This window comes from Gopherus evgoodei, chromosome 4 (assembly GCF_007399415.2).
Source record: "Gopherus evgoodei ecotype Sinaloan lineage chromosome 4, rGopEvg1_v1.p, whole genome shotgun sequence".
Classification (NCBI taxonomy): Eukaryota; Metazoa; Chordata; order Testudines; family Testudinidae; genus Gopherus; species Gopherus evgoodei.
Window position 1 is genome coordinate 100,028,149 of NC_044325.1, and position 27,653 is coordinate 100,055,801.

The window sequence follows — 27,653 nt, forward strand, 5'->3', positions numbered from 1 at the left end:
CGAGCGTAGTCGGTCACAAAAGTGCACGCCGCCATGTGGCCTAACAGGGCTAGACATGTCCTCACTGACATCAATGGGGCTGACCGCAAACGTTGAACGATCGCTGCCATGGTCTGGAACCGTTGCAGAGGCAGCGAGGCCCTGCCCACAGTGGCATCCAGGACGGCCCCGATAAATTCCACCTTCTGCGTGGGCCTCAGAGTGGACTTGTCTGTTTTATCAAGAGGCCCAGACTTGCAAATATGGCGGTGATCATGCGGACATGGCTGTTGACCTGCTGTTCCGACGTGCCCCGAATCAACCAGTCGTCCAGATAAGGGAACACGTGGACACGGTTGCGCCGAAGATGCGCCACGACAACTGCCATGCATTTTGTAAACACCCTCGGGGCCGTGGACAGGCCGAATGGGAGGACTGCAAACTGATAATGAAGAGCCCCCACAACGAAGCGGAGAAAGCGTCTGTGGCGCGGCCAAATGGCAATGTGGAAATACGCGTCCTGCATGTCGAGGGCGGCGTACCAGTCTCCCGGATCCAGGGATGGAATAATGGTCCCCAAGGATACCATGCGGAACTTCAACTTCACGAGGTATTTGTTGAGTTCTCGCAGGTCGAGGATAGGCCTGAGGCCCCCCTTGGCCTTGGGGATCAGAAAGTAGCGGGAATAAAACCCCTTGCCTTTCTCGTTTTCCGGAACCGCCTCTATAGCTCCTTTGCTGAGGAGCGTCTGCACCTCCTGCCGAAGGAATTGCTCGTGAGAGGGGTCCCTTAAGAGGGACGAGGAAGGAGGGCGGGAAGGAGGAAACGAAACAAACTGCAGGCGGTATCCCGTCTGCACCATGCTTAAGACCCAGCGGTCCGATGTTATTTGGGACCACGCCGGAAGGAAAAACGAAAGGCGGTTTGAAAACGGGGGGGAAGGATCCATAGGGGAAACTGTTACCGCGCCCTCGGGCGCACCTTCAAAATGAAGGCGGGGGTTTTGAGGAGCCTTGGTTCTGCCCCCCTTGGTTCCCAGACTGCCTGCGCCTGCCGTTCCTGCCGCGGCGCCTGTAAAGGTCCTGCCGCTGGCGGAACTGGGAAAACGGCCTACGTTGTTGCTGTTGTTGCGACTTAAAGGGTCTACGCTGCGTCACGGGGGTGTGCATCCCGAGGGACCGCATGATGACCCTGTTGTCTTTTAGACTCTTGAGTCTGGGGTCTGTCTTATCGGAAAACAGGCCCTGGCCTTCGAAAGGAAGGTCCTGTATAGTGTGCTGGAGCTCCGGCGGAAGGCCGGAAACCTGCAGCCAGGAGATGCGACGCATCGTAACTCCTGACGCGAGGGTACGGGCAGCCGAGTCCGCAGCGTCCAAGGAGGCTTGTAAGGCCGTGCGTGCGACCTTCTTGCCTTCGTCCAAGATGGCCGTAAACTCTTGGCGAGCATCCTGTGGCAGCAGCTCCTTAAATTTGTCCACTGCCACCCAGGAGTTAAAGGCGTATCTGCTCAGCAGGGCCTGCTGGTTAGAGACCCTGAGCTGCAGCGCCCCAGCCGAATACACCTTACGGCCAAGGAGGTCCATCCGCCTGGCCTCTCTGGACTTGGGGGCCGGAGCCTCCTGGCCGTGACGCTCCCTATCGTTCACCGATTGCACCACCAGTGAACCGGGAGTCGGGTGAACATGTAGATATTCGTATCCCCTAGAAGGGGCCATGTACTTTCTCTCGACTCCTTTCGCTGTCGGAGGGATGGAGGCCGGGGACTGCCAGATAGTATTGGCGTTGGCCTGGATGGTCCGTATGAAAGGCAGGGCGACCCTGGTGGGAGCATCAGAAGAGAGGATGGTGACAATTGGATCCTCTATCTCCGAGACCTCCTCTGCCTGCAGACTCAGATTTTGAGCCAATCGCCTGAGGAGGTCCTGGTGCGCCCTGAGATCCAGCGGGGGGGGGACTGTTGGAGGAGGTACCCGCCACCGCCTCATCCGGGGAGGAGGATGATGAGACCCCAGGCACGAGAGTGTCCAACTGAGGGTCTTCCTCAGCCCTCGCCTCTGCCTCCGGAGCCACAGCGGAGTCCTGCTGTTTGGACCCTTCCTCCCCTTCCGGGGAGGGAGGGGGGCGAGACAAGGAGGCTTCAGGGGCCCTACGTTCCGCAGTCGCCGGTCTAGCAGGGAGCTGCTGGGGGCCCTGGGCCTGATGGTATGCCCAGGGTGTCCAGAATCCCCACTGTTGTGGGCCTTGGTCTTGCAGCGGCGGATCCCCGAACAGCACCGCCTGCCGGTCGGTGCCCAGCGCATACCCGCTGTCCGTCTGGGAGGATACGGACGGCTGTCTCGAGGGCCACGGTGGGGCCGACCCCGGATGGTAAGGGTCTGCGCGGGCCGGCACGGAGGATCGTCTCGGTGCCGGGGACCGGTGCCGGGAGTCATATCGGTGCCGGGACCGGGATCGGGACCGGGATCTGTCACGGTGCCGGGATCCTGATCGGTACCGGGTGCCGCTTCGGTACCGGGACCTGCCACCAGCTCGGTGCCGGGAGGTCGACCGGGACCTACCACCAGCTCGGCGCCGGGAGGTCGACCGAGACCGGGACCTGCCACCAGCTCGGTGCCGGGAGGTCGACCGGTGCGGCGAGTAGCGTCGGGACCTGCTCCTGGAGTCGCGGTGCCGGTGTCGCCGACTGGAGCCTGACCGCGACCGCCTCGATGCCGACCGTTGCCGCGAGTGCGACCGGTACCGCTGAGGGGAGCGGTGCCGGGACTGCGAGCGGCGTCGGGATCTGGAGCGCCCAAGACGTCGGGACCTGGATGGCGAACGACTGTCTCTGGGCGGCGCCGACATCATGGGCTTGCCTCTGGACACAACCCGCACCGGAGGTACCGGGGGTGGCCGCCGAGTGGGCTCAGTCAGGGCAATAAGGTCCCGAGCCGAGGCGAAGGTCTCCGGTGTGGATGGGACCACTACCTCAACCCCAGATCTCATGGGGGAGCTTGGCGGCACCGGACTCAACGGACCCGCCGGGCCCGGAGTCAACGGTGCTGACGGTGCCGGCGGCGCCGCGGCCGATGTCGAGGCCGGGCGCTCAAGCCGGGTCTGCCTGGCCGGAGTATCAGACTTCGACGGCCTTGGCTCTGATTCCAGTGCCGGAGAAGGTCGGTGCCGAGGAGTCTTCTTGGTGCCGGAGCGATCCGGTGCCGGTGCCGATACCACGGCCTGCGAAGCCGACGGGTCAAGTGCCGCCTCCATTAGGAGAGTTCGGAGCCTCTGATCCCTCTCCTTCTTTGTCCTCGGCTTAAAAGCCTTACAGATGCGGCACTTGTCGGATCTGTGCGATTCCCCGAGGCACTTCAGGCACGCTTCGTGGGGATCGCTGGTAGGCATGGGCTTCTTGCAGGCCGCACACTGCTTGAAGCCCGGCGAAACAGGCATGAGCCTGGCGCCGGGTGCCGGGAAGGGCTAAGCCCCCGGCGAAGAACTACTTAACAACTATTTAACTAAACTATCTACTTAACAAACTAATTAACAACTATAATGGAACTAGAGATGAACGATAGATAAACGATAGAGAACTAGGAGAGCTAGGGACGTGGAGGACAGCTAAGCCGCGCTCCACAGTTCCAACGACCGACACGGCGGTAAGAAGGAACTGAGGAGCGGGCGGGCCGGCAGGGGTATATATAGAGCGCCATGGCGGCGCCACTCTAGGGGGCGACCTGCCGGCCCACTGGAGTTGCTAGGGTAAAAAAGTTTCCGACGAACGTGCACGCGCGGCGCGCATACCTACCTGGAATGGATGTGAGCAATCACTCGAAGAAGAACCTTAGAGACAATTACCCACTCAAAAAGGAGGCAGCAGAAGCAGAAGTGCTGCTGAAACCTAAGATTTAGCTGAGTAATGCTTGAAATCCTGGCAATTAACACTGCGTTTTGAAGGTGCTGAATGGGTAGTTTGGTGTTTTATCACGCATGAGTCTATCCTAGGAGGTACGCACATTACTTAACATAAAAAATGGCATTGGAATTAAATTGGAATTTAATACCAATTTTCATGACAATAAAAATCCAACCCCTCTTCAGCAAACTCTGCCCAAAACATGGCTCCATTGAAGTCAACGAAAGTTTTATCATTTACTTTAATGAGATCAGGATTTCAGCCCTGATTGCTGCAAGCCTTAGACATTGGCAAGGAGCAAGGCACATTCTGTTCAATGCATTTCCTGGGTAAGTCTCCAATCTGAGGCATGAATGCAGCTTGTGGAGCCATAGCCAGGCTAGTTTTATCCATACAGCATGGCTAAAAGTAAGCCACGCAGATAGGATGGCATGGGCTTTAGCATGGGCTGCACAAGCACCCTGGAGACCCAGGGCACCTATTCTTGTTTTACTGAAGCCCAGGTTACCACATCTACAACACTATTTTTAGCCAGGCCAAAGCAGGCACGGATATGTCCATCCAAGCAACTATCACACCTTGGATTGCCAGGCAGACAATACCCTTAAGTGAAATAGCTGGGTAAAGGCCAGAATGGTCCATCAGTTTGGCAGAGCAAGACTCTCACTGGTGGAGCAGGATGAAGTCTCAGGTAAGAGCAGCAGCAGTAGCAAGAGCTATGAGGGAGAAAATAATCCTTCTCTCAGAGACATTATTTCATGCACGTTTTGCTTCCCTTTACATGACTTACATTCAATGAAGTTCTTAGCAAGTTCATTTCTGAAGCTCAGGCTCTGCTTTAAGTGGGAATGTTAATGAAAACCAAGCAGCCCTAATTTATATCTATGGACATGTTTTTAAAAACTGACATTAAATACTACACTAGCTTTTCAGACCCTGTTGATACAGAATTTCTGAAACTCACTATGGGATGATTTTCCAAATGCTTCCACAACTTTAGTGGTAGAAAACCTTATTTTTAAAACATTACATTTTAATTCGCAGAGCAACATGAACATGTGAGGCAGCAGGAAATGTCTTAACAGGCCAATGAGGGCCTAATGCTCGGTATGACAGACCACACAAGCCACATTTATTCATGGACAAACTTCACCTGATGACCTCACAGTATATTTGTTTACATATGCAAACCACAGTATAACCATGGCAATACAATTTTTATATGACTGTAAGATCTTAGTGGCAGGGCTCTTGTCTGTACATGCTTAACAAGCTCTTGATGCTAACCAACCACAAACGATCACAACAATTAATGTATGCCAAGTTTATACTTTCAGGGAGTATTTTCCTGGCTTAAAACATGGTTTTGTTTTGGTATCAAGAGAATGCTAGAGCAGAACACCTTTCCCTGCCTCTAATCTTCCGTCCTCCTGATGGCAAAAGCTTCAACATAAATTATATAAAGCTAAAGAAAACCTTTTGTTTCCTATAATATGCAAATCTTGATATGACAATTTCAGATTAATGCACCTTTTAAAAACTATTGCTAAGAAATAAATGGGAACAATCTTCTTTACTTATACTTTTCAACACAGTAGTAGTATTGAAAGGTAACATGTTATGCTTCTGTAGAACCTCATTAATTGGCACTAATGAAAGACTGGGAGTCCCATTGTGAATTACTAAATTTGGCAAATTATCAGGGAAGTGGAACACACACAAACAAAACAAAAGCAAATGTTTTACATCACAAAATGCATTTTTAGAATTCAGGCTGGCAATTATTTTTTAGGATTTCCCCACTTTATAATAGTTCATAATGTTTAGTCTGGAGAAAAGAATAGTGAGCAAAGAATCTTCAAATATGTTAAAGGATTTTACAAAGAGGACAGTGATCTGAAGTAGAAGAACAAGTAATTGGTGTAAGCTGCAGCCCAGAAGATTTAGGATAGATAGTAGGAAAAACTTCATCTAAGGGTAATTAAGTACTGCAGTAGGTTACCATGGAGGTTGTGGAGCCCCCATCACTGGAGGTTTTAAAGAACAGGTTGGACAAGGCTGGTCTAGATATACTTGGTCCTGTCTGAGGGCAGGGGCCTGCAATAGATGCCCTCTTGAGGTCCCTTTCAGCCCTACACTTATGATTTTATGTATTAGTAAATGTTCTATGGTAGATACTGTAAAACAAATGGTGTCTTGTTAAAATGAGATATCATTATAACGGTCTGCTATTAAATCTTTTAGAAAAGCTTGGGGAATTACTGCCATTTATGTGTGTGTCTTATAGAGTGGGTGTTCGATTGAAGTGTCCATTGAAATCCAACAGTATATGTACAGCGATGCACATGGATAAAGTGACACCAATACTTTAGGGCTCTTTCAACATTTCTGATATCTAGCTTTTCTCTTTCCTTCATTCTAATCCTCCTTCAGCCCCTCCTCACAGCTACTTTGGGCAGGTATACTTCCTCTGCAAACAGAATTCCATGCCAATGTCCCAGTTGAAGGCAGGTCTGCTTCAACAATGAAGCAGAAATTAAAGCAACCAAAACCATTATACAACAGCACTGGAAATATCACAAACTCTTAGAAAGTTTTTTTAATACTAATTTTAAATATAACGGTGTTGTGAAAACACTGGCTGATCTCAAGACTAAAAACTATATTACCTGCCTTCAGCAGAGTCCAACATACAAAACACTCAAAAATATACACAGAAGTCTTAAAGTTGCTGATATTGCTCTTCAATCAAACCACTAGATGGCAGTTCACCATTTATAAACTTATTACCTGTTTAAACAAAACTTATTATCTGTTTGTCACTGGCAAAGGATCATGTATAACAAAGTGCTGGCAGGCACTACAATTACTACAATTGTTTTCTAGGAACACAGATATGTTGTGGGAAACCTCAATAGAAGTGGCTTTGTGCTAGTGTCCAACATGAAGGATATACACAAATGATGGAGACTCAGCTTCACGTGTTTAAGCGATGATAAAATAAATTCCTGTGTACGTGAACATTTAGAAAGAGTAGGGAAGCACATAACATGAACACACAGTCTAAATTAACTTTTATGGTATGTTTTACTCACCCAGAATTTTACTAGGAAGAAGGCATTCTGGGGGCCCTTCCCAAAGAGTTCCTTTAAACCACCTTTCTTTTCAGGAAATTTGTCATAAATCTGACGAATGTCCACCGATTCAAGCAATGGGTCACTGTAAGAATGGTTAGCATGTCCAATGTGCACAAAGAGGTGTTTGTTGTACTGTAAGAAAATAAGAAAAAGAAAAAAATCACTATTGTACAAGAAAAACAGGTTTATTTAAGCTGAACAGTATGTCTGTGTGTTCATGCTAAGATTAGGATGCTTTGGTGGATTAGAAAAACCTGCCCTCATTTACCTTTGGGACTACGGTTTATTTGCAACATGATTTCCATGAAGTAACTTTGGTGGTCTTGGCACAGTCCCTAGTGAACAAGAGTCAATATCATAAAACCAGTTCCCCTACTGTAAACCTGCTAAGCATGATTAACTGCCGGCAGGTGTTTACCTAAAAAACCAGAACAGCCAGCAAAGTGATGATCTGCCCATCCTGAGCACAGTAAGATCAAGGTCATTAGAAAGAATGGTGGTGTCTGCATGCAGTTTAATGTCTTATGTACAGAGATCTTTAGTTTCTGCTAGTGCAACAGCTCCCTTAATCGTTACATTACTAACATTTCTTTCTTTTTTTTTTTTAAAAGTGTGCTAATGTCAGTTGCCTAAAGGAGAAGGAAGAGATTTTTCTTTTATTCCTAGAATTATAGTAATAAGAAGGAACTAATAGGTCAGCTAGTCCATCTCCCTCCCAGTGTAGGATTTTTCCCTTTGGTATATTCCCCAATGCTTTGTTGAATCCACTTTCAAATGACCCAAGCTTCTACCACTTGGGAGCTAGTTTCACAGTTTCGCTGCCAGAATGTATGACCTGATGTTTAACCTGAATTTCCCCCTTTCTAGTTTCATTCCACTATAATTGGTACCACCCAAAACAATTCCTCTCCCTTCTCCGAGTGAAATCCTGGTTCCAGTGAAGTCTATCATTAAACCCTTTATTGACTTCAACAGGGCAAGGACTTTACCCATATTGTTTACACCCTGCATATTTGTCTATAGCACATTGTAAAATCTGAAATGAAAAAGAAGAGGACCTGATACTGCATGACACTAAGTCCCTCCCAGGGGAGTGCTCCACACCTCACAAGACCACATGAAAAGATGAAAGGAGCATGGCTGTTTTTTAACCACATAGATCACAAACAACATTTTGCTAACTCAGTTAAAGGGAAACCAATGTGCAGTCACTGAACAGCCAAAAACTTTGCAATAGTGGATAGCTACTGGCTATAAGGTGGCAATTTCTAACAGGTAAGCATAAAATAATGTTGAAAACGCAGAGTTGACATCTGCCTGGCTATTTTGTTCACAATATATCTGCAGACAAAACAGATTAAAATAACACTGTCATATCTAAATAAACTGAACATCCAACCATTCAGCTGGCCTATCATGCTAAACCATATTATCTCACAGTTTCTTTGTATTCCCGTTTCCATCTCTTGTCACTCATCTTACACTTTGACCGTAAGCCCCTGGGAGCAGGGTCTGTCTTTTTCTTCTGTGTTTGTACAGCACCTAGCACAATGGGGTCCTCATCCGTGTCTGGGGCTTGGGATAAAAATAAACAATAATTGAATACAACTTTCCCTAACAAATGTGCAAACCCCAGAAGAAAAGGAAGTAGACTGACTAAATTTTTACCAACTGTACTTGGACGAGTAAACTAATAAAAGTAGTAAAATCATCTAGAGCAGTGAAATTTGAATTCAGAATACACGTATCTGTTATAATGGACAAATATAATCGGATACATTCCAGTCTCTTCCTGATGTATTTTATTTAGTGTGTGTGTGGTAGGGAAGAGCGTAACACTTCAGGCTTTAATAAACCTAAGCTCGATTTGTAAGGTGTGAACATCAGCTACACAGATTTTTCCTTGGAGCATTCTTTCAAAATAGCCCCCACCGTATTTCCTTGGTGTGCACGTAGAAAACTTCCCCAATCTTTGCTTATAGATACAACAAGCCCCAAAGGGGCAGTGTAGTCAAAATAGGGTGTTTCTACTCTAAAGAGCAAAGCTCATAGGTCAGAAAAATAAACAAGTGAACGGAAGGGACTGAGTTCATGAATGAATGAATGCATGAATGAAAGTTTATCAGCAAGGCCTTACCATGAGCAGGTTTAAGTCACATACCAATCATTTACACAAGAATTAGAGTAATCATCATACTATTCAGTTACAATGAGGGATTATCATAACAATATCTTCAGAGTCATGAGATTTATTATTTTACTTGATAATTGAATAACTGCAGATGAAACATCCTTGCTGTACACACAAAATACACACACATTGCTTCAGTTACACATCACTGTATTATCTTGGTGCGTCGAGCACATACAAAAAATTAATACATGATATTGTTGGGAACCACTGCTGTTCTAGGTTTACCTTTTAAAGGTCTGGCGATCAGGGAAAGCAAGTAAGCAAGAACACTGGATTTTAGGTGGTGACTATAATTCGAGATAAATTCACAACTGTGTGAAGATAACACATGAGAATTTGGGGCACGTAACTGTGGGCACAGATCCTGCTGGACATGAGTAAAATTTGTGTGCAAGGTTCAACTGTAAACAATGATTTGACAGGCTGTGTGCCCGAGACAGTGTTTCCAGGGCTAGTTGAGATAAGTGGGAACAATCTGAACTGATTACCTTGAAATGCAGATAAAGGGAGGAAATAAGCAATTGGTCCTTACACAATCTCCAAAGTGATTGGTCCCTACATGATCTGCACAACGTCCAACCCAATTAGATTCAACAAGTATAGATGTTACGGCTGGGAAAAATGTATATAAACTGTCTAGCGTGTGACATGCTTGAACTGGAATTGGTATCACACAGTATCTAAAGCCCTGCATCTGGGTGGCCTCATCCACATGGGCACAGAGCTGTCACATGCCTAATAAAGTAACCTGAGTGATGAGTAGGAGTCAAATTGAGGTGTTTGAGATCCTGAGAATGGGATAAAGTGTTCTCCCAGAACTGGGAGAGGTATTCTGGATAAGCCAAGTGGAAGAGGTCTTGGAAGGAATCCCAACATTATTGCCTTGCAAAATAATCTGGTAAAACATTTCTTCAGACATTATACTATTTTACGGTCTGGAAAATAATGTAGTAGAGTTCTCAGACTCCAAACTGCAATCAAAGACACATTATGTATATAGGAATACAGAGCAGATCACAGAGCCTTTATGCTGCTTAAATATAAAAGCAAAGTTAAAGGCAGCTGTAAAGTTACTACAGTTGCCTGCAGATCTTGCCAAAGTACCAGATGCTGCTGCAGCAAGAATTCTGATGGGATATAGTGGGACAGATGGTGTGACATCACCTGAGAATATTCTTAGGACATAAATGTTTATTTTGACATTGCGTGTGTGATTATTTTCTGCTTATGTTGCTGTAATTCATATATGAAACAGAATCATTACTAATCTAATTAGATAAGGCATATTTCTACAGGCTCATAAATGACAACACAATATTAGGCACAAGACAAATTTGTTATATGGGCAGTCTCCATGAAAAGTGTATATATATGAAAGAGATGAGGTTAAGTTACATGGCTATATCTTCTGAGCCTATTAGTGTCTGAAAAGCTGAAGAACATCCTCATTATAAGCAAACTTCACTATTATTTCAGGCTGCATATTCCAAAGTTATTGAAGTACATTAGTACTGAGGAATTTGCCCATGCCACAGTATTTAAAGGATTTACATTTGACATGTACATAATTATATGCTTTAAATACTGTAAACCACAGTGGGTCAAATCTTGTGCTTTTTTAAAGCATAACAACTACATCAAAGTTTACAGAATACATTCCTGAGCTATTGCATCTGCAGAGTTTGCATTACACTACATGCCCTGGAGATGGCTGCCTCTTAGTGAACTCCTTCCCTTAAAAAATTCTAAATATCTGAGGAATGCAGTAAAGCCATGAAAAATGACTGTTGTCAACTAATACCATGAGAAAAATTATAATCCACTTAGGAATTTAAAGGAACCAAGACAAATTGCCAATGTCAGAGAATGCTAACATACAAGCTGCAGCAGAACAAAGACAAATCACCTACATTTGTTCTACCATTCAATACATATACTGGCTCTTGCAAAATTATGTCCTTATGTTCTATGGTTTTGCTCTTACATTCCACAAAACTAGGTGATGAGAGCTGCTACAGCTCTCTCTGATGCATTCTTGTGCTCCACAGTACCAGGGAAGTGCACCCTGAATCTCATGCCACACAAATACGCATCTATTAAGCAAAGTTCTTTCAATTGCAGTGGCAAGATGCAGGTTGCACTGTAACTTGACATACACATGCTCTCAAAGCATAGAGTTATAACCTGCAGCCTTCTACCATAGAACCAGTTGCTCCAACTATATCTTACAAGGCTAGATTGTGCCAGTTAGGCAAAGCCCACAGAGAAAAGAAATGTGGAGACAGCACTGTCCTAGAAGATGTACTGGAGAGAAGCAAGGTCATTACAAAAGCCCTTCGTAGGATACAGCCTGCTCCCTCCTGATGCTAGAGCCATAGTTCCACCTCCTCTATGCCCATTTGAAATACCATACACCTTTGGGGGAGTAGGGAGGACACAATCCCTGCACTTCCTTGAACGCAGGGTCTGCAAAAATGCCTGATCCTTAAAGGGGCCACATAAAGAAATGGCTCCTTGCACCTTCCTCCCACTGCATACCCACATAAAGACCAGGCAGAATATAGTCCTTAACCAGGTCCGGCTCCAGGCACCACCGTGCCAAGCGCGGGCTTGGGGCGGCATGCCACGGGGGGCGCTCTGCCGGTTGCCGGGAGGGCGGCAGGCGGCTCCGGTGGCCCTCCCACAGGTGTGCCTGCGGAGGGTCCGCTGGTCCCGCGGCTCCGGTGGAGCATCCGCAGGCACGCCTGCGGGAGGTCCACTGGAGCTGCGGGACCAGCGGACCCTCCGCAGGGACGCCTGTGGGAGGTCCAAGGGAGCCGCAGGACCGGTGAGCGGCAGAGCGCCCCCTGCGGCGTGCCGCCGTGCTTGGGGTAGCAAAATGGCTAGAGTCTGCCCTGTTCTTAACCATCCGTTGTGCAGAGGCAGCATCCCATGATCTTGCCTCTCCCCACCTGGGACAATTAGAAATATCTCACAAGCCAGGCTACTCCAGGAGATCTACAGGCTCTTGCAAGTTTGTTCCAGCTGCAACGGCCCTGATGAAAGCGAAGCTCCAAGTTTTCAGGAGGAAAAGGTCATGCTTGCAGCAAGGACACCAGGGAGATTGTCTATCGTTTCAGGCACAGCAACAAGGCACTCGGTGAAGCTGTCATCACTAGCAGTAAGGAAAGGTGAGAACTGGATTAACTGGTTCTGTGTCTCATGGATCCAAAAAAACCCCTGCAAAGCATCACACTCAAATGGCCCTGTGCTGTATGTCTTCTATCCCCGCTGAAATAAAAAGAGGCCCTCTCTGTTCACTTTGGGTTGAATGTACTCTACATCAAAGTGAGCAATGGACTAAAATGGAAGCTCAGAGAGAAAGGGTGGGTGAAAGGCTAGTGGTCTCACTAGGCTCTGCCTAAGACACTTGGGATATGTCTACACTGTGATAAAAGACCCACAGCACAACAGCAGGTGGTCCAGGTCAACTGACTCAGGCTCGCAGGGCTTGGGCTGTGGGGCTATAAAATTGTAGTGTAGTTGTTGGGGCTTGGGCTGGAGCATGGGCTCTGGGACCCCTCCTCCCCCAAGGGGTCTCAGAGCCTGAGCTCCAGCCTAAACGTCTACACTGCAGGTGTTTTATTGCAGTGTAGACATACTCTTGATGGGGCAGCAAACAATCTTGCTCTAGTGGCTGGGTTCTATAGATGGTTAGTGATATGCTGTAGCTGAGATAGCTATCTACAAGGTACTACTGCTTGTGTTAGGTTAACAAACTGTACTATCGGAGGAAAAAGGAACCAAGTGGGATGCACTGATTAAAAAATAATTACCTATACAACAAGAGTCTGTGTGCTACTGTAACCCGTATTGCCTTGGCTCGGCTGCACTGCCTTATCTGTAAATCTGACACCCTTTAATTTCCTACTGATGTGAGAAAATGGCTCACCTTGCCAAGAATTCCCTTTATTTCTAATAAAATTTTAGTGACTAACATGTTCATTCCCATAGATTTAGCTTTCCACGGAAAGGGATCAGGATAGAGTTGGCCTAGCAGTATTTTAACACAGCACTGGGAGCTGGCAGCACTGCCTATTGTTAAGGTTGCCTAGCACTTCCTATTCTAAGAACCTGGTTTTCATTGCTTGTAACTTTTTCAAACTAACTATTTGGGCTGAAATTTTTGATGTTGGGTGTCTAGTCAGGATAAATTATTCTGGAAAATTTCAGCCGAAGCCGGTCAGCCATTGCTGATAATAGGACTAAGGAAAAATACAGTGTTTTGCCCATGTTAAAAATATCCCCTCAACCTTCATCAGAGGAGCCCTAGTACCCCCATGCTTTAAAGCAGGGACTTGAAATTTGGCAAGGGGTGGCCTTTGTGTTAAGCACATGCGCTTTGCCATCCCAAGGAAAACCTGCCCACATTTGATCAAGTTACAGATCTCAGAAAAAATGCAGTTTGCACATGCTCAGTAGAGACTTCTTAGTTTTTTAGCAGATTAGGAAGACTTTCCCTGACATTCCAGCTCGGGGCTGCTGCGGGCCATGCCAGGTTAGGGTCTGGCCACCTGAACTGAGAGCAGGGAGCCTCTCTCTCCTTTGCTGTCATTGGCTCGTCTCCTGGCAGGGGGAGGAGAGATTTGCCTGTTTTGAAAGCAAAGGGGGTGAGAGCTGGATCTGCAGGGTGGACAGGAACAGGGGAACAGAGTGGGACAGGAAGCCTGGGGATAGGACAGAAATTGGAAATGAGTGGGATAAAGAGTAGGAACCAGTTAGCTGGATGGGGTGGAGGGTGGAGGCCTGACTAGGAAACAGGGTAGAGGGGAGAACTGGGAATGGCTAGAGACAGGGCCTGGGACACAGAAGCCGGGGAGCATGTAGATTAGATGGGTAGCTGGGGAGGGAAGCCAGGATAGGAGAGAGAGAGACAGACAGACAGACAGAATGAGGAACTGGGGGGTGGCAGAGAAATTTGGACTGGCTGGGCAAGGAGACAGAGAAGGAAAAGCTGGGGGAAATGGAATGACTGTGCAAGGAGATTGGGACTGTGATGAGGAGTTAGGAGGGATGAAACTAGAACTTGCTAGGCATGGAGATTGTGAAATGAAGACAGAGACTGGCTATATGAGGACAATGGGCCTGAGACCTGCTACCAGGGTTAGAGAAGAGACAGGACAGGGAGGAAGTGAGGGACAGAAGGGGTCCTGTTTGGTGAAAACAGGATGAAGAATCTGTGCCCACTAGATCACATTCCCTCTAAATCCTGGAATAACCCCAAAATCCCTGATCCACTATTCCTCTGCCCCTCTAGTGCCGGTCTACAAAAAAGATGACAACCTACTATTGTTACCAATTATTCCAGTAGCTCAAATGACAGATCTGTGGATTTAAAAGTTCCAAGCGCACTGAAGAACCATGGCGTTAAGATGACGGCACCTGATTGAATTACTGTTATTTCAGGTTTTCTTTTAAAAAAACTAGGGAATTACACACAAAAAAACCTCTCCTTAAGTTAAGAGAACATTATTAAATTTGAAAAGTCAAACAACTGCAATTTAAGAAACAAGTTAGATCCTACTGCTGTGTTTGGCAGGGTTTAGTGCATGATATAGCGCTCCCGGCTGACTACCGAGGTATAATTTATATGCATTTACCCTCATACTGATACACTCCCCAATTCACTTCTTGGCCATTAGTGAGAATCAACAAGGGTTCATTGTGATTTTACATCTCTAAAACCCACTTCCATTATTTGCAATGCTCTCTTAGGAGTTTTTTAAATAAAATCTCTCAGCTGATTCCACTTTCCACTTGTCAACCGTCATCCCTTATGCATCTAATAAAGTCAAAAATTAATATGGTTATTTTTACTCCCTGGGTTTTGCACAAGCACCAATAACGATCTCAGCAGAGCTCTGGGAGCAGTGTTTGCTCACTAATTGTTACGGCAGAGCCAGCAGGGGGAGTCAACAAAATTGATTATTTTTTTTTGGTAAGTTCTGCAAAAAAAATTGTGATTATCATTTTATTTTGAAAATTTTAAGCAACAGTGACAGATTTTGAACAAGAACGATGTGGATGATCTTTCACACCTGGTCACACTAACATTAAGGAAAGCCAACTTTGGAGAATTAGTTACTGCCAAATGTCTTTCAACTTATTGCCACCAATATTTGCATACTGGACACCTAATTTTAGGCACCTATGGTCGCAATTCTGCCACAGGAACTATGCAGGTAGACTACCTAGACTTGCATAGGTCCCCCTTGAAGCCAGTGAGGCTCCATGCAGCCACAGGGGGCTGCTATCATATAGCCAGTTTCAGGATTATATCAATACTAAACCAATGGGAACCGTCATTCTGAGCACCTCTGAAAAATCAGGGCACTTTAATTTAGGTGTCTAAATACAGACACTCAAGTTTGAAAATTTTACAGAGTATGACATATGTTCATTCCACAGTGTAGATGCATAATCACTATACACATCAACAGAAGTGAACTCCATATTTTTGTGTACTTAATTCAACTTTATATTAAAATAACTTTGAATCCAGAGTCCACCACACTAAATTAATTCTTTTTAAAAAATTGATCCATCTAAATGTAAGTGTATTTGCTCTTCTTTTTATATAAGAAGGAGGCGAGACAAGGAGTTTCGTATAACCAAAAAGTTGACATCTTTGATATGCTGCTTATCAAGAGTGCAAGAAGATAAACTTCTAAACACAGCTTAAGATGTGTTGATAATATAACATAAGAAAACTCCTGAGCCTCTGTAATATTTTACACAGTTAAAATGGAGTGAATTTTAAAAATGTAATTTTTTCCCCCATCAGCTGAGATGGTTTGGTTATTTTTTTTTATATTTTATTGCATTTGCACAATGAGACCAGGCTAAAAGTTTCACTTTTATGATCTACTTCTAGTCAGCTTCTCTTTGTGGCTCTCCTTCACAATGCTCCCTGGACTCACAACACCGCAGGGTAATATTTAAATACAAAAGCCTTGTTTAAAACAAACAAACCCGGAAATAAAAAATAAGGAACATTTCCATTAAGATTATACTTCCCCACCACCGTTTCTTTTTAAAACAAATTCTGAATTTTGTTGCTAATGCTATTACCCCACATTATGGGTAGGTGGGTTAATTTGGAAAATTTGCTCTTCATGCTATTCTTTGTAGCTGTAAGAATTTTAGACATAAAACTGTTTCAAGTGCTGGAGATTGCTTGAAAGCAGTAATCACAGTTGAATGCTCAGAAGAGAGGGAAGAAAAAATTTTTTTGGAGGTAGACTAACAGATACCTAATCAGATCAGTTTAGGTTGCAACTGGAGAATCAGACAGGTAAAATATATTGAGGAGAAGGTCTTATATATTGAAATTATAATAATTTAACTTTTTGAGTCGTTGCATTTTAGAAACACTTGTATGTAAGACAACAGTTTAGGTTCTCTCTAATCTGCTTGAGGATTCAACTTCTGCGTGTTAGAAAACACATTTACTTGGTTTAACCACGAATAGAAATTTGTTCTGAACTTCCCAGGAACTCTTACAGTGAAATCACAAAACATCTAAGTAAAGAGATCTTAGACTGACAGCGACAAACAGGTAAATATGATCATTTAATATGGTGAGGTTCCAAATATACAGAGTTGGAATACAATTAAAGAGAGGTACTTTTTCTCTTATAAAGTGACTGGTGTTTGATGACTTGAGGTGAAATTCTATAGTTTGTTTGTAAGTACAAAGGACCACCGAACTAATGAACGATCAGAGACTTTGGAAGAAAATGCAACAGGAATTTGGCACATGTATGTTTAGTTGTTTTTCACATCAAAGAGAGAGTCATTTAACTCATCCAGAGCTGCAGACTCAATATTCAGAGACGTTGTAAGTGTGGCATCTTACATCCTACCTTGCAATTTCCAAAAACACCAAAAGTTATAAGTGAGGCTAATTATTTCCATTCTATAATTTTAGGAAGGTTTTTGCTATTTAAAATTTCACCTGTAAATGGAATAATTCTGTGATTAGGAAAGAGAGTCCTGCAAGGGGCAGGATTCTATGGAGCACGTTTGAAATCCACTAGAATACTGACTGATAGTTACAGGCTCTTGTACTTCTACATGTTCATTACCAATGGACGGGGGATATAAATCTTTAGTGCTCCAATCCTGCAATGAGTTCTGTGTGGATACACCTTTAAAACCACAGAGAGCCGCACTGAAGTCAAGGGGATGCTGCTCAGGCAAATAAGGCCTAAGTAAGTAATTATTTATATGAGGGTTTCTGTTTTCAGCTAATAAATGTTGATAATCCATTTGGTTAAAAATAGTACTTCATTTTATTTACTGCGAAATGTTACTGGTAAAAAAGTACTAAAAGACTACTTCGGGGTGGCCAAACCATCCCACGCCTTCCCTCGCCCATTCTCCACCTACTAGACTGGGGCTGGGAGGAGCTCAGATCTCTGCATTGCAGCAGGGTGGTGGGGTAGAGGCTTCTACCCAGTGGGGAGGAGGTTCTCAGGGCTTCAGCCATATGGAGTGCACCTGCCAGGGTTCGAGGCTTTAGCAGGAGCAGAGCTGAAGCCCTCAGCCCTGCAGGTGCCTCCTGTGGTGCAGAAGCCTCAAACCCCAGCAGGCGTGCCCTGGCTCTCAAACTTCTGAAGATTGTCCTATACGGTGCGGAGGATCAGTAAGTTTGGCCACCCTTGGACTGCTCCAAGGATAGAGTAAATTGTTACATGATTCTTGTTTAAAAGCTTACATATATCCATTTATTAGGCCAGAAGAGGAACAAAGGAATACAACAACCTAAAACTTCATAGCTTAAAATGTACATAACTACTGTGCATTTCTTGTTTGTAAATTATTTCTATATTAGGAAAAAAATTAACACTGATTTCCATACTAGCAGAGTCCCATAGCAGAGATAAAGAGCCACAACTATAGACACAATCAGAATGCTGTGAAGCAAAGCTAAATGAGATCAGGGTGTATGTCTAGCATCCTGTCTCTAGGGGTGGCTTTGGAGTTTGTTGGAAAATTCTCTGTCACTTAAACAAAATCAGAAGTGCCCAAGATAAATCTAGACTATGTTTTATCAGTTGCATTTCTTGCAAAATCCAAAGAGTTCTTGGGTCATTATGTTGCAAGGCAGAGTGCTCCCGAAAATATGTATTTTTAGTGCTTTGTTCATTCTCCTTTTCAATGTTCTGAGTGAGGAGGCTTCCACTTTTGCCCTTGGGAGACTGTTCATAGTCTTTGGACTATTCTGCATGCCATTATTTACAGTAGGATCCAGATAATCAAACCATATTAATAGTAAACTATCAGCCACCCTCAAAACTGCAAGTAACGAAGTGGGAGCTCTCACGTATTCCCCTTTTATTACACAGAGTCTGCCCTCCCTGGCTGGCTTTGCGGTTCCTCGCCAACCTCTTATGGATGGCTCTTCACCCTTTTCTTCTGCTGGTTAGAAGAGCTGCAGCTCCTAACATTTTGCTGACAGGCCGATCAGCTAGCTGTGGCTTGTGCTCAGCCAATCTGCCCTGCTCTCCTCCCACTGCTCCTGTCATTCTCCTACTCAGCTTCTCCCAGATTGCTTGATGCAAGTTGAAGGGAGAAGAGTGGGAGCATCATTGGCTCCCTTCTGTCTTCTCTCCTTTCAGCCTTCTACCATTACTCCATCTCACAGATTTTTGTCCTATTGCTCCTACCCACTTGCCTTCCGAACCCTCTCCCATTGCCACCGACTCCCTGCCCAACACACAAATGGTTGAGCATTCAGACTCTGGTATGAAGGGTTAATGTTGGACTAGGGTAGACATGTAAGGAAATTGCCACAGTGGGACTAAAGAATGACATGAGTTTGGGTTTATAACTGACATTAAATTTACTTTTTTTGTGCCTTATTTTTGTACAATACAAATACTAAAGCAGCTGGTATTTTTTTAAAAAGAAAGATTCAAGTAGTTTCATAATATTGGTACTCTAGTTAACCATTCATGTCAATGTAGTGCATTGAAAATGTAGGATCTCCTAGCAGTGCACTCCTAATCAAAGGCAAATGCTTGTGGGGTTCTCACCCCTACATGGCAGGAATTCTAGAAGATATTAGGCTACTCCAAAGAGGGCTCTGTGGTATTTATCCAGGCTTTCTTCACCACTGTTTTTCAATTCAAGTCTCTAACTTTGCTCTGCAATACAAGTGTGTGTGTTACATTCCCCAGAGAGTCTGCACCTGCCTGGAAAATGAGAGCTCAGAGGCCTCTGCTGAGCCTTAGTCTCACATGTACTGCACTAGTGCAATGGGTTGCATGCTGAGCTACTGCATGTAAAAATAATACTTAGGACACGACTTTTTGATACCCAGAGTTGCCAAAGCAGTATGTTTTGACCATTAGTAGTCGATTATGTTGCAAATCTATTCATTTCACTCAGCTGGTTTCATATTACTAATTCCAGTAGGGTGACTGAAGAGCACATATAATCTGGCAAAAACATATTTGGTTAAAGCTGTTCTGTTCCGCAGAGGGAGGACAAAGTTTACTTAGTTAGTGTACTGCTCTATTATTCATTGTTTGAAACTGTGAGATGGCCTAGAGATACAAATGCTGTACACTGTACATGTTTTTCAAACTCTGATACATATCTATTAAACTAAATTTTACACATTAATGTAGAATAATAATAATTCCATTATGAAAACAATATAAAGAGGATGTTTCAATGACATGGTTTTAACCACTCAGAAGTTAGGAAAGAAAATTCATTTATTTAACTTTGCCACCCTCTGTGTGCGCATCAGGATGCTGTTTTTAGTTACACAATCACATACTATTTTCCAAACATACATTTTCCCTACAACTTTGGGAGACACATATGCAACATCTTCTATTCCTGTGTAGCATTCTGTGTACTCCAGAGCCCATAAATCACTAATATACTAGGTATACAGTGACTAAGCCAAGGACTTCTATGCTGTACACCTTACAAGGCCGCATGAAGACAAAACCTACGTGATGGTATACTTCTTTATTAGGAGCTTCTTAAGAGGAGGCTTTCTTGAGAACCTCCATAAATACTTGCAGAAATGTAAAACAATTAGGTCAACAAGCGTCATAGGCCTGGTCTACACTGGAGTGGGTGTCAATGTAAGATACGCAACTTCAACTACGAGAATAGCGTAGCTGAAGTCGACGTATCTTATTTCGACTTACCTCCCATCCTCATGGCACGTGATCGACAGCCGTGTCTCCCCTGTCGACTCTGCTACCATCGCTCGCCCTGGTGGAGTTCCAGAGTCAACGGGAGCGTGTTCAGTGATCGATATATTGCATCTAGACAAGATGCGATATATTGATCCCTGATAGATCGATCACTTCCCGCCAATCCGGCAGGTAGTCTGGACATACCCATATTCTGACTTTATTTTCTCCACACACTGGCTCACATTCCTGGGCAGGGTGTGGATGTTGGAGGGATAGGTTTACCTCTCTGTCATGCACAGACCACTGTCTCCTTTGATTTGCAATGCCAGGGAAATTGAACTAGTTTGCTGGTGTGCTTTTGGAGATTGATGGAACTAATGAGTTATCAGGCAGTCCTGAGAGATAAGACTGCTCTGACAGATCACTCTATGGGATGGTAGCACTTCACGGTAAATTTTGGCCTCTGCTAGGGATACAGCAGTCCCTACTGACACCATTAACTATGAGATTTTGTTGATTCATTTGGAAAACCTAGAAAGGGTGGCTGGAGCTGCTCTGGAGTGGACCTACTCTTATCTCACTAAGAGCTGTGAGCAATTGTCCTTTGTGCCAAAGGTTCTCTTGCGTGGGTGTTGCGTGAATATGAAGCCCCTGGAAGGACTGATGAAGAGAGCATGTCTGCGCTGCTTTCAGTATGACACCCCGCTTTATGACTCCATCACATCTGAGTCAGCGAGAACAGTGGAGCAAATTACCTGTTTAGATGGAACTGGGGCTTAAATGAGAGTCTTCTCTCTGTGAGTCTGTCTACGTGAAGCTGACATGAAGTTGATGGGTTGAGGGAAACAGCTGGAAACATTGGCTGCACTGCTGTCAGCACCCTTCATTGAGGAAGTGTGACTGCCATTTGCAAAACAGGCTTGCAAGTCGGAAGTGGTGTTGGATCTTGGATGCCCATGTAGCTGCTGCAGCCAAGAGAGTTGCAGAAGCTGAAGCTAGTACAGAACGCATCCCGCTTATACATTGGGAGCAGGAGCACTTTATAATCAGTGCTCTATGACCTGCTCTGGGGCTCCCATTAAGTTTCCAGATGGAATTCAACATAATTTGCTTTTAATCTACAAAACCCTAGATGATTAGAGACTTTATTACCTGAAAGTCCACCTTTCTCCTCATGACATACAGCCACCAATGAGATCAGCAAAGGCACTTGGGTGGGTGCTCCCTTGATATAAAAGACAGGAAGCTGCTGACAATACGTTGTCTGAGAAGGGTCAGTGACTTTGGAACTCATTTTCACCCTTGGTGTTTCAGAGCCTGGATTTGTGCATGCTGCCAGGTGCATCTCTTTTCCCAGGCTCTTCAGGAGGGGAGTAAATTGTTATATTTATCGGCAGTCCTCTTGAATGTTTTTAAATTATGGTATACATGTTCAGAGCACAGGATAGGGGCCTACAGATATTGTATCTCTATACATTTAAGAAAAATAAAACATTCAGTGTAAATATACTGCAGGATAATTTCACTGAGTTCATAGTCCAAGGTCAGAAGGGACCACTGTGATAATCTATGCTGACCTCTTGTATAACAGGCCCGAGAGATTCCCTGAAGTAATTCCTATTTGAACTACAGCATCTTTTAGAAAAACATCCATTCTTGATTTTAAAACTGCCAGTGATACAAAATCCACCACAACCCTTAGAAAGTTGTTCTACTGGTTAATTATCCTCACTGTGAACAATTTGGATTGTATTTCTAGTGTAAATTTGTCTAGCTTCAACTTCAGCCACTGGATCTTGTTATACCTTTGTCTGTTAGATGGAAGAGGCCATCATAAAATATTTGTTCCCCATGTAGACACTTAGAAACTGTGATTTGGTCACCCCTTAACCTTCCTCTGTTAAGCTAAATAGATTGAGCTCCTTGAGTCTGCCATTTTAAAGCATGGTTACTATTCCTGTAATCATTCTCATGGCTCTTCCCTGAACTCTCTCCAATTTATTAACATATTCCTTAAATTGTGGACACCAAAACTGAACACAGTACTTGAGGTGCCGCTGCACCAATGCTAAATACAGGACTCCCACTCCTACTCAGATTCCCCTGTTGATACATCCAAGGATCGCATTATAGCCCTCCTGGCCGCAGCGTCACACTGGGAGCTCGCATAACTCCAGAATCTTTTTCAGAATCACTGGCTCCCAGGATAGAGTCCCCCATTCTGTAAGTACAGCCTATGTCATTTGTTCCTAGATGTATACAGTTGGCCACAATAAAACACATATTGTTTGTTTGCGCCCAGCTACCCTGCAACCCGGATCGCTCTGTATCAGTGACCAATCCTCTTCATTATTTACTATTCCCTCTCAAGGAAGTGACTCTTGATTTACACTGGGGTAAAGGAGCTCAGAGTCTGACACCAGGAGTGTATTAAAGCCACTGTATTAGGCAAGAACATAGAAACAAGGGTGCCACTTTCGTTCCAAATGAATAATGAAATTGATGGAATGCATAACCAGAGGAATAAAAAAACAGTATTAAAAATATACAACAGTTAGTGGAGTTACTCTGGATATAGACAGTTGTAACTGAGAGCTGAACTGTCCCTATCTCTAAACACAGACACTCCAGTTAAACCAGCATGCCCAAATATAATAGTTAGCAACCCAACATATGGCCATATATTTTAATATCTCACTGCTGAAATATACTGTACTTTTTAGTTTAATGTTTCTCTGTTTTAAGGATTCCTTTGATGTACAGTTGCTGTACTATGTCTCTGATCTCCATTATGCAGTGTAAATACTCCCTTGATAACATCACCTAGCTATAGCCCATAAATTCTATGGTTTCCAGAACAGAATTATCAACACCACATGACGGCTCCACACTACTTCAAGCTACTGTATTTTACCAGCAATTTGAGGAAGAAAGGACCACATGCTCATGAGAGTATTTGCTTTTCTGCAATAATCTCAATAAAAATTTTCAGTTCAACAACATGTTTTTCCACTGAAAACTGACACAAGCTCTTTTGATTCATGGTGTTTTTTGACATGCAGGAGGAGAGTTAAGCTGATAAGTTTTCATGGCAAAGACAAAACACAATGATTAATAATAGGAGCTACTTCATCAAATGAGCTCACCAATGGTTGGATTAAATAAGAAATATTACACCCAGCTCCATGGACTTGCCTGAGATTTTGCAGTGCAGAATCTAGATATTTTTTAAATATTGAATTTGGCATTGAGAAACAGACTGAAATCAAAGCAAGCATCACATTTAGATCTTTAAATAGGTAAGTTGTACAGACTACTCAACTATTCTTGCTCTATTCAACGGAGCAGAAATTTAAACAAGTTTAAAATCAAATTAGGTTAGGAAGGTTTATTCTCAGCAAAAACTTCTTGTCCAAATAGCTGTTTCTTAAAAAATATAAACTACGTGGCTCAGTGGAATGATACACTCCTGGAGACTCAAACTGAAAGCAACAGAAGTAATTATGCTCTGTTCTTGGTATCTAGAGAAATTTTTGCCCAAATCTCCAAAGCCTGGGTTTAGCAAAGCACCTAAGGCATGCTAAATTGTAAGCATGTCCTTAAATTATGTCCCTGTTCCAGAAACAACTTAAGCACAAGCCTTATCTCTAAGTATCTGCTTAAAACCCATTGATTTCAACAGGAATTAAACACATGCTTAAGTACTTGGCTGAACTGTGGCCCAAATCACCATGCAACTTTGTATAACTGGAAAATTGGGCCAGCAAGCCATTCAGACTGGACCAGCGATGAGGCACAGTGACATAGCTATGTAGTGCAGCTTGCAGTGAAGCTGAATGGAGGCACTGAAAGGAGGCAAACATGACACAGTCCTTCACTTTCATAAGCAATGGCTTCTATAAAAAAAGTTGAAAAGGGAACAATTGTACTGTAATCAGAGTAATATTACAGTGCATTGATCGATGTCTATCAGCCTTGAGAAATTCTGCCTCAAAGTGATATCAGTGTCAACAGTGGAAAGCACACGGGAAGAGACCAGAAAAGGGTAGATACAATTGAGAAGAGCAGAGAACTATTTTAGTTTACTAGGCATTTCTTTGGATAACACCTACTGATTCTGGGTCTCTCTGTTGTTCAAGAAAAGCTGAGAATTCCACCAGTCTGAGTTTGGTTGTACCAATGGATCGACCCTGCCAAGCGGGAACTGAGGGTGCTGGAGCTGATGCAGGCTCAAACCCTGAAATACAAAGTATCATTATTATGTACAAGTCAATCAAATTTCTCAACTTCCGTTTTCTATATTAAATTTAACTAGGAGCCATAGGGTTCTTCTTGATTCAGACTTTAAAAAAACACTAAATCAACATGGATTTATTATTTGTTAAAGGTAAACAACATGGAAAGATGGGGATCCAACCTATTGATCATAGTATCAACGTGGTTGGTCAAGCTAAGGACGGTGGGAAACAAAAGTGGAGCTTCCTTGAATTATTTGGCTAGCGTGTCACTGTATAATCTTTGCTTAAACTATATAATTAATTATTGTACACTTTACATGGCATTACAACTGACATTTCACTAGCAGTATGGTCATTCATAGGCAGCATGGTCTAATGGGAGTCAGGAGACCTGGGTTCTATTCCTGGCTCACCACTGACCTGCTGTGTGACCTTGGGCTTTCCTCTCCTGTTCCTCCTCCCACTCTTGTCTATTTACAGTGTAAGCTCTTCAAGGCAGGGCTCTTCTATGTATTTGTGCAAAGCCTAGCACAGGGGGGCCTTTAAGCACTACTGCAATACAAATAATAATAAATAATTAATGTAGGGAGATGAATCGTAACTTAAAATGAGAACAGAGGTCAGTGACTTGACCCATTATGAGGAAGCATGTCTACCACCAGAACTGATTCACCACAATTAAAACGGTAACTGTTCTCTTGCTTCAAATCGTGGAAAGCCACAAAAGGAGAAAGAACAAAGGAGGAGTGGAGCAACTGACCAGGGGAGACAAGAGACCACAGAAGGCAGGGCAGAGATAATCCCCTAAGATCTGAAAACCAAGAAGACATTTTTGAAGTGGGTTTAGAGAGATGGACAACAAGCTAGTGAAGGTGAAGGAGGACTCAGGTAACATGTTTCTACTCCCTGGAATGGGAATCTGACTGTAATTCTTCTGCATCTCAAATTTAGATAGCGGAGATTTAGGAACCCTATATAAAAAGGGGAATTGCAACAGTCAAATGTGAATATGGATTTCAGTAATGATGAAAAATCTGGCAGCGTTCTAACAGTGGCAAGAAACAGATTCCAAAAGGAGATGTGAAAGACTGAAAGTTGAAGATGACTCATAATTTCTGGCTTCGGGAGCAACATTACATAATTTAGGAAAAACAAGAAGAGAGTGAGATATACAAGACCACAAAGGAAAGTTTTTACTCAGAAAGATGGCTAGCGTCTTTCAAGTAATCTCTAGTAGGAAATTATAATGTAGAGAAGAATGGATAGAATCGAGAACAGCCAATAAATGAGAAATAAAGGGATGAGGAAGTTTGGTGAGGGACACAGTTTGTTGTCATTTGCATAGAAATAATGCCCATTATTGGAACTAGCAATGAAATGCACATGAGATGACAAATAGGGGGAAAGGTCACAGACACAGTTCTGGGCAATCATAGCCTCTTTTGCTCTGAGGCATAAGGCTTCTACCAGACTACGGAGTAATTAACAGAGGAGAGTTCTGCCGCCACTGGCTTCTAACCTGAGATGCTCTGGAAGAAGAAAAAGATCAATAGTGTATATACTGGTAGTGACATGTTTTATACTTTGTAGGACTGAATATAAATTATTTTGGTATAATTTTAGCTCCAATTTTAAGTAAATACAATGTACTTTGCATGAGTGAGGGAAGCAAGATTTAGCCCTTAAATTGCAATATGCAACCCATCATCCATTCTGTTCTTCACAAGTCATTTTCCTGCATCATATGAAATACCACCAGATGATATACTTTAGTGCCACAAGAACTGTTGGCACATATGTGCTGGGATTAGCAGTCCTTTTTTCCTATCTAAACAGTGACTTTTCTTCATAATTAATCAATTGCTTGTCCACTGATGTCTGGAAGGGACATATGAGACTCTGGACACAGATTAGAGGGCTCTGTGGGGCTCAGAAACTAACACAACACACTCATTACTTTTCCTTATGCAATATGTTTAAAAGAAGCTAGAAAATGAAGTTACCTGAAATGGGAGCTGTGACTGTTGGCTGAATAGGATAGGCCTGCTGAACGAATGGCTTTACACTGGAATAAATAGTTACACAAAATCATAAACTACACAATTCACAGGTCATTCAGTTAGTTATACAGCACAAGAAAATATGTTGTTAATAACCTTTATGCACACAGATGGCTCTTTCTAGTAGGCATATTTAAAAGATAGTCAAAAAACAGGTTATGAAGCAAGAAGGGGTTACCCCAAATGTAAACAGAGCCTGATTCACAAGTTATTGAGCTTGACAGTGTTCACTTGGGTCAGTGGTTCTCAATCTATTTGCCATTGTGGGCCACAGATGCAGCTCTCTGTATATTATGTGGGCCGCATCCACATACAATATAAATACTACCTGTGTGGCCCTGAGGATGTCACATGAGCCGCAGTTGTTGCTGATTGGGCTGCAAGCCGGCTGAGAACCACTGACTCAGGTAGTAGGGAAGAATAATCCCTCCACTGCAGAAATTACTGGATAACAGTAACAGAGGTCAGACTAGATGATCATAATGGTTGCTTTTAGCCTTCTGTGAATCCAAACCCCACTGAATCCAACGGAAAGACTCCCACTGATTTCAGTGCGCTTTGGATAAGGCCTATAATGAGAGCTGGGAGGAGATATTCCACAGATCACACTTTCCTGTAGGGCTGGGGCTGAACACGTCAGGTTTACAAGTCTCTTCTCTACATGAAGTGCCTGTTACCAAGATGCCATGCAGCTTCAAACCCCACTGAACAGGGCCAGGCCTTTCATCTAGTTGTTGCTCACGTGAAGTGGTCATTCCCTGCCCTACAGAAAAATAGATGTCTGGGCTATCTTCCCCTACGCCTCCCCCCATGTCCTGTATATATTGAAATGAGTGAGATAAGATTTGTATTGGAAACACACATATACATACACACAACACTATCATACACATGCTTTATAGTGCAATTCTATATCGGAGGTGGGGTGGGGTGGGGTGATTATTGT

The 27,653-nt window shown here is 43.8% G+C and overlaps 1 protein-coding gene across 2 annotated transcripts in view; it reads right to left on the reverse strand.

Moving 5' to 3' along the window:
- The window catches only part of TEAD1 (TEA domain transcription factor 1), a 154,555-nt gene that overhangs the window by 38,810 nt on the left and 88,092 nt on the right, over positions 1–27,653 (reverse strand). For both annotated transcript variants that reach the window (XM_030560343.1, XM_030560342.1), the window contains 3 exons: positions 26,651–26,712; positions 24,522–24,646; positions 6,970–7,143 (listed from right to left, as the gene is read on the reverse strand). In XM_030560343.1, the coding sequence (XP_030416203.1) occupies positions 6,970–7,143; positions 24,522–24,646; positions 26,651–26,712 (361 nt within the window). The remainder of the gene's footprint in view (positions 1–6,969; positions 7,144–24,521; positions 24,647–26,650; positions 26,713–27,653) is intronic.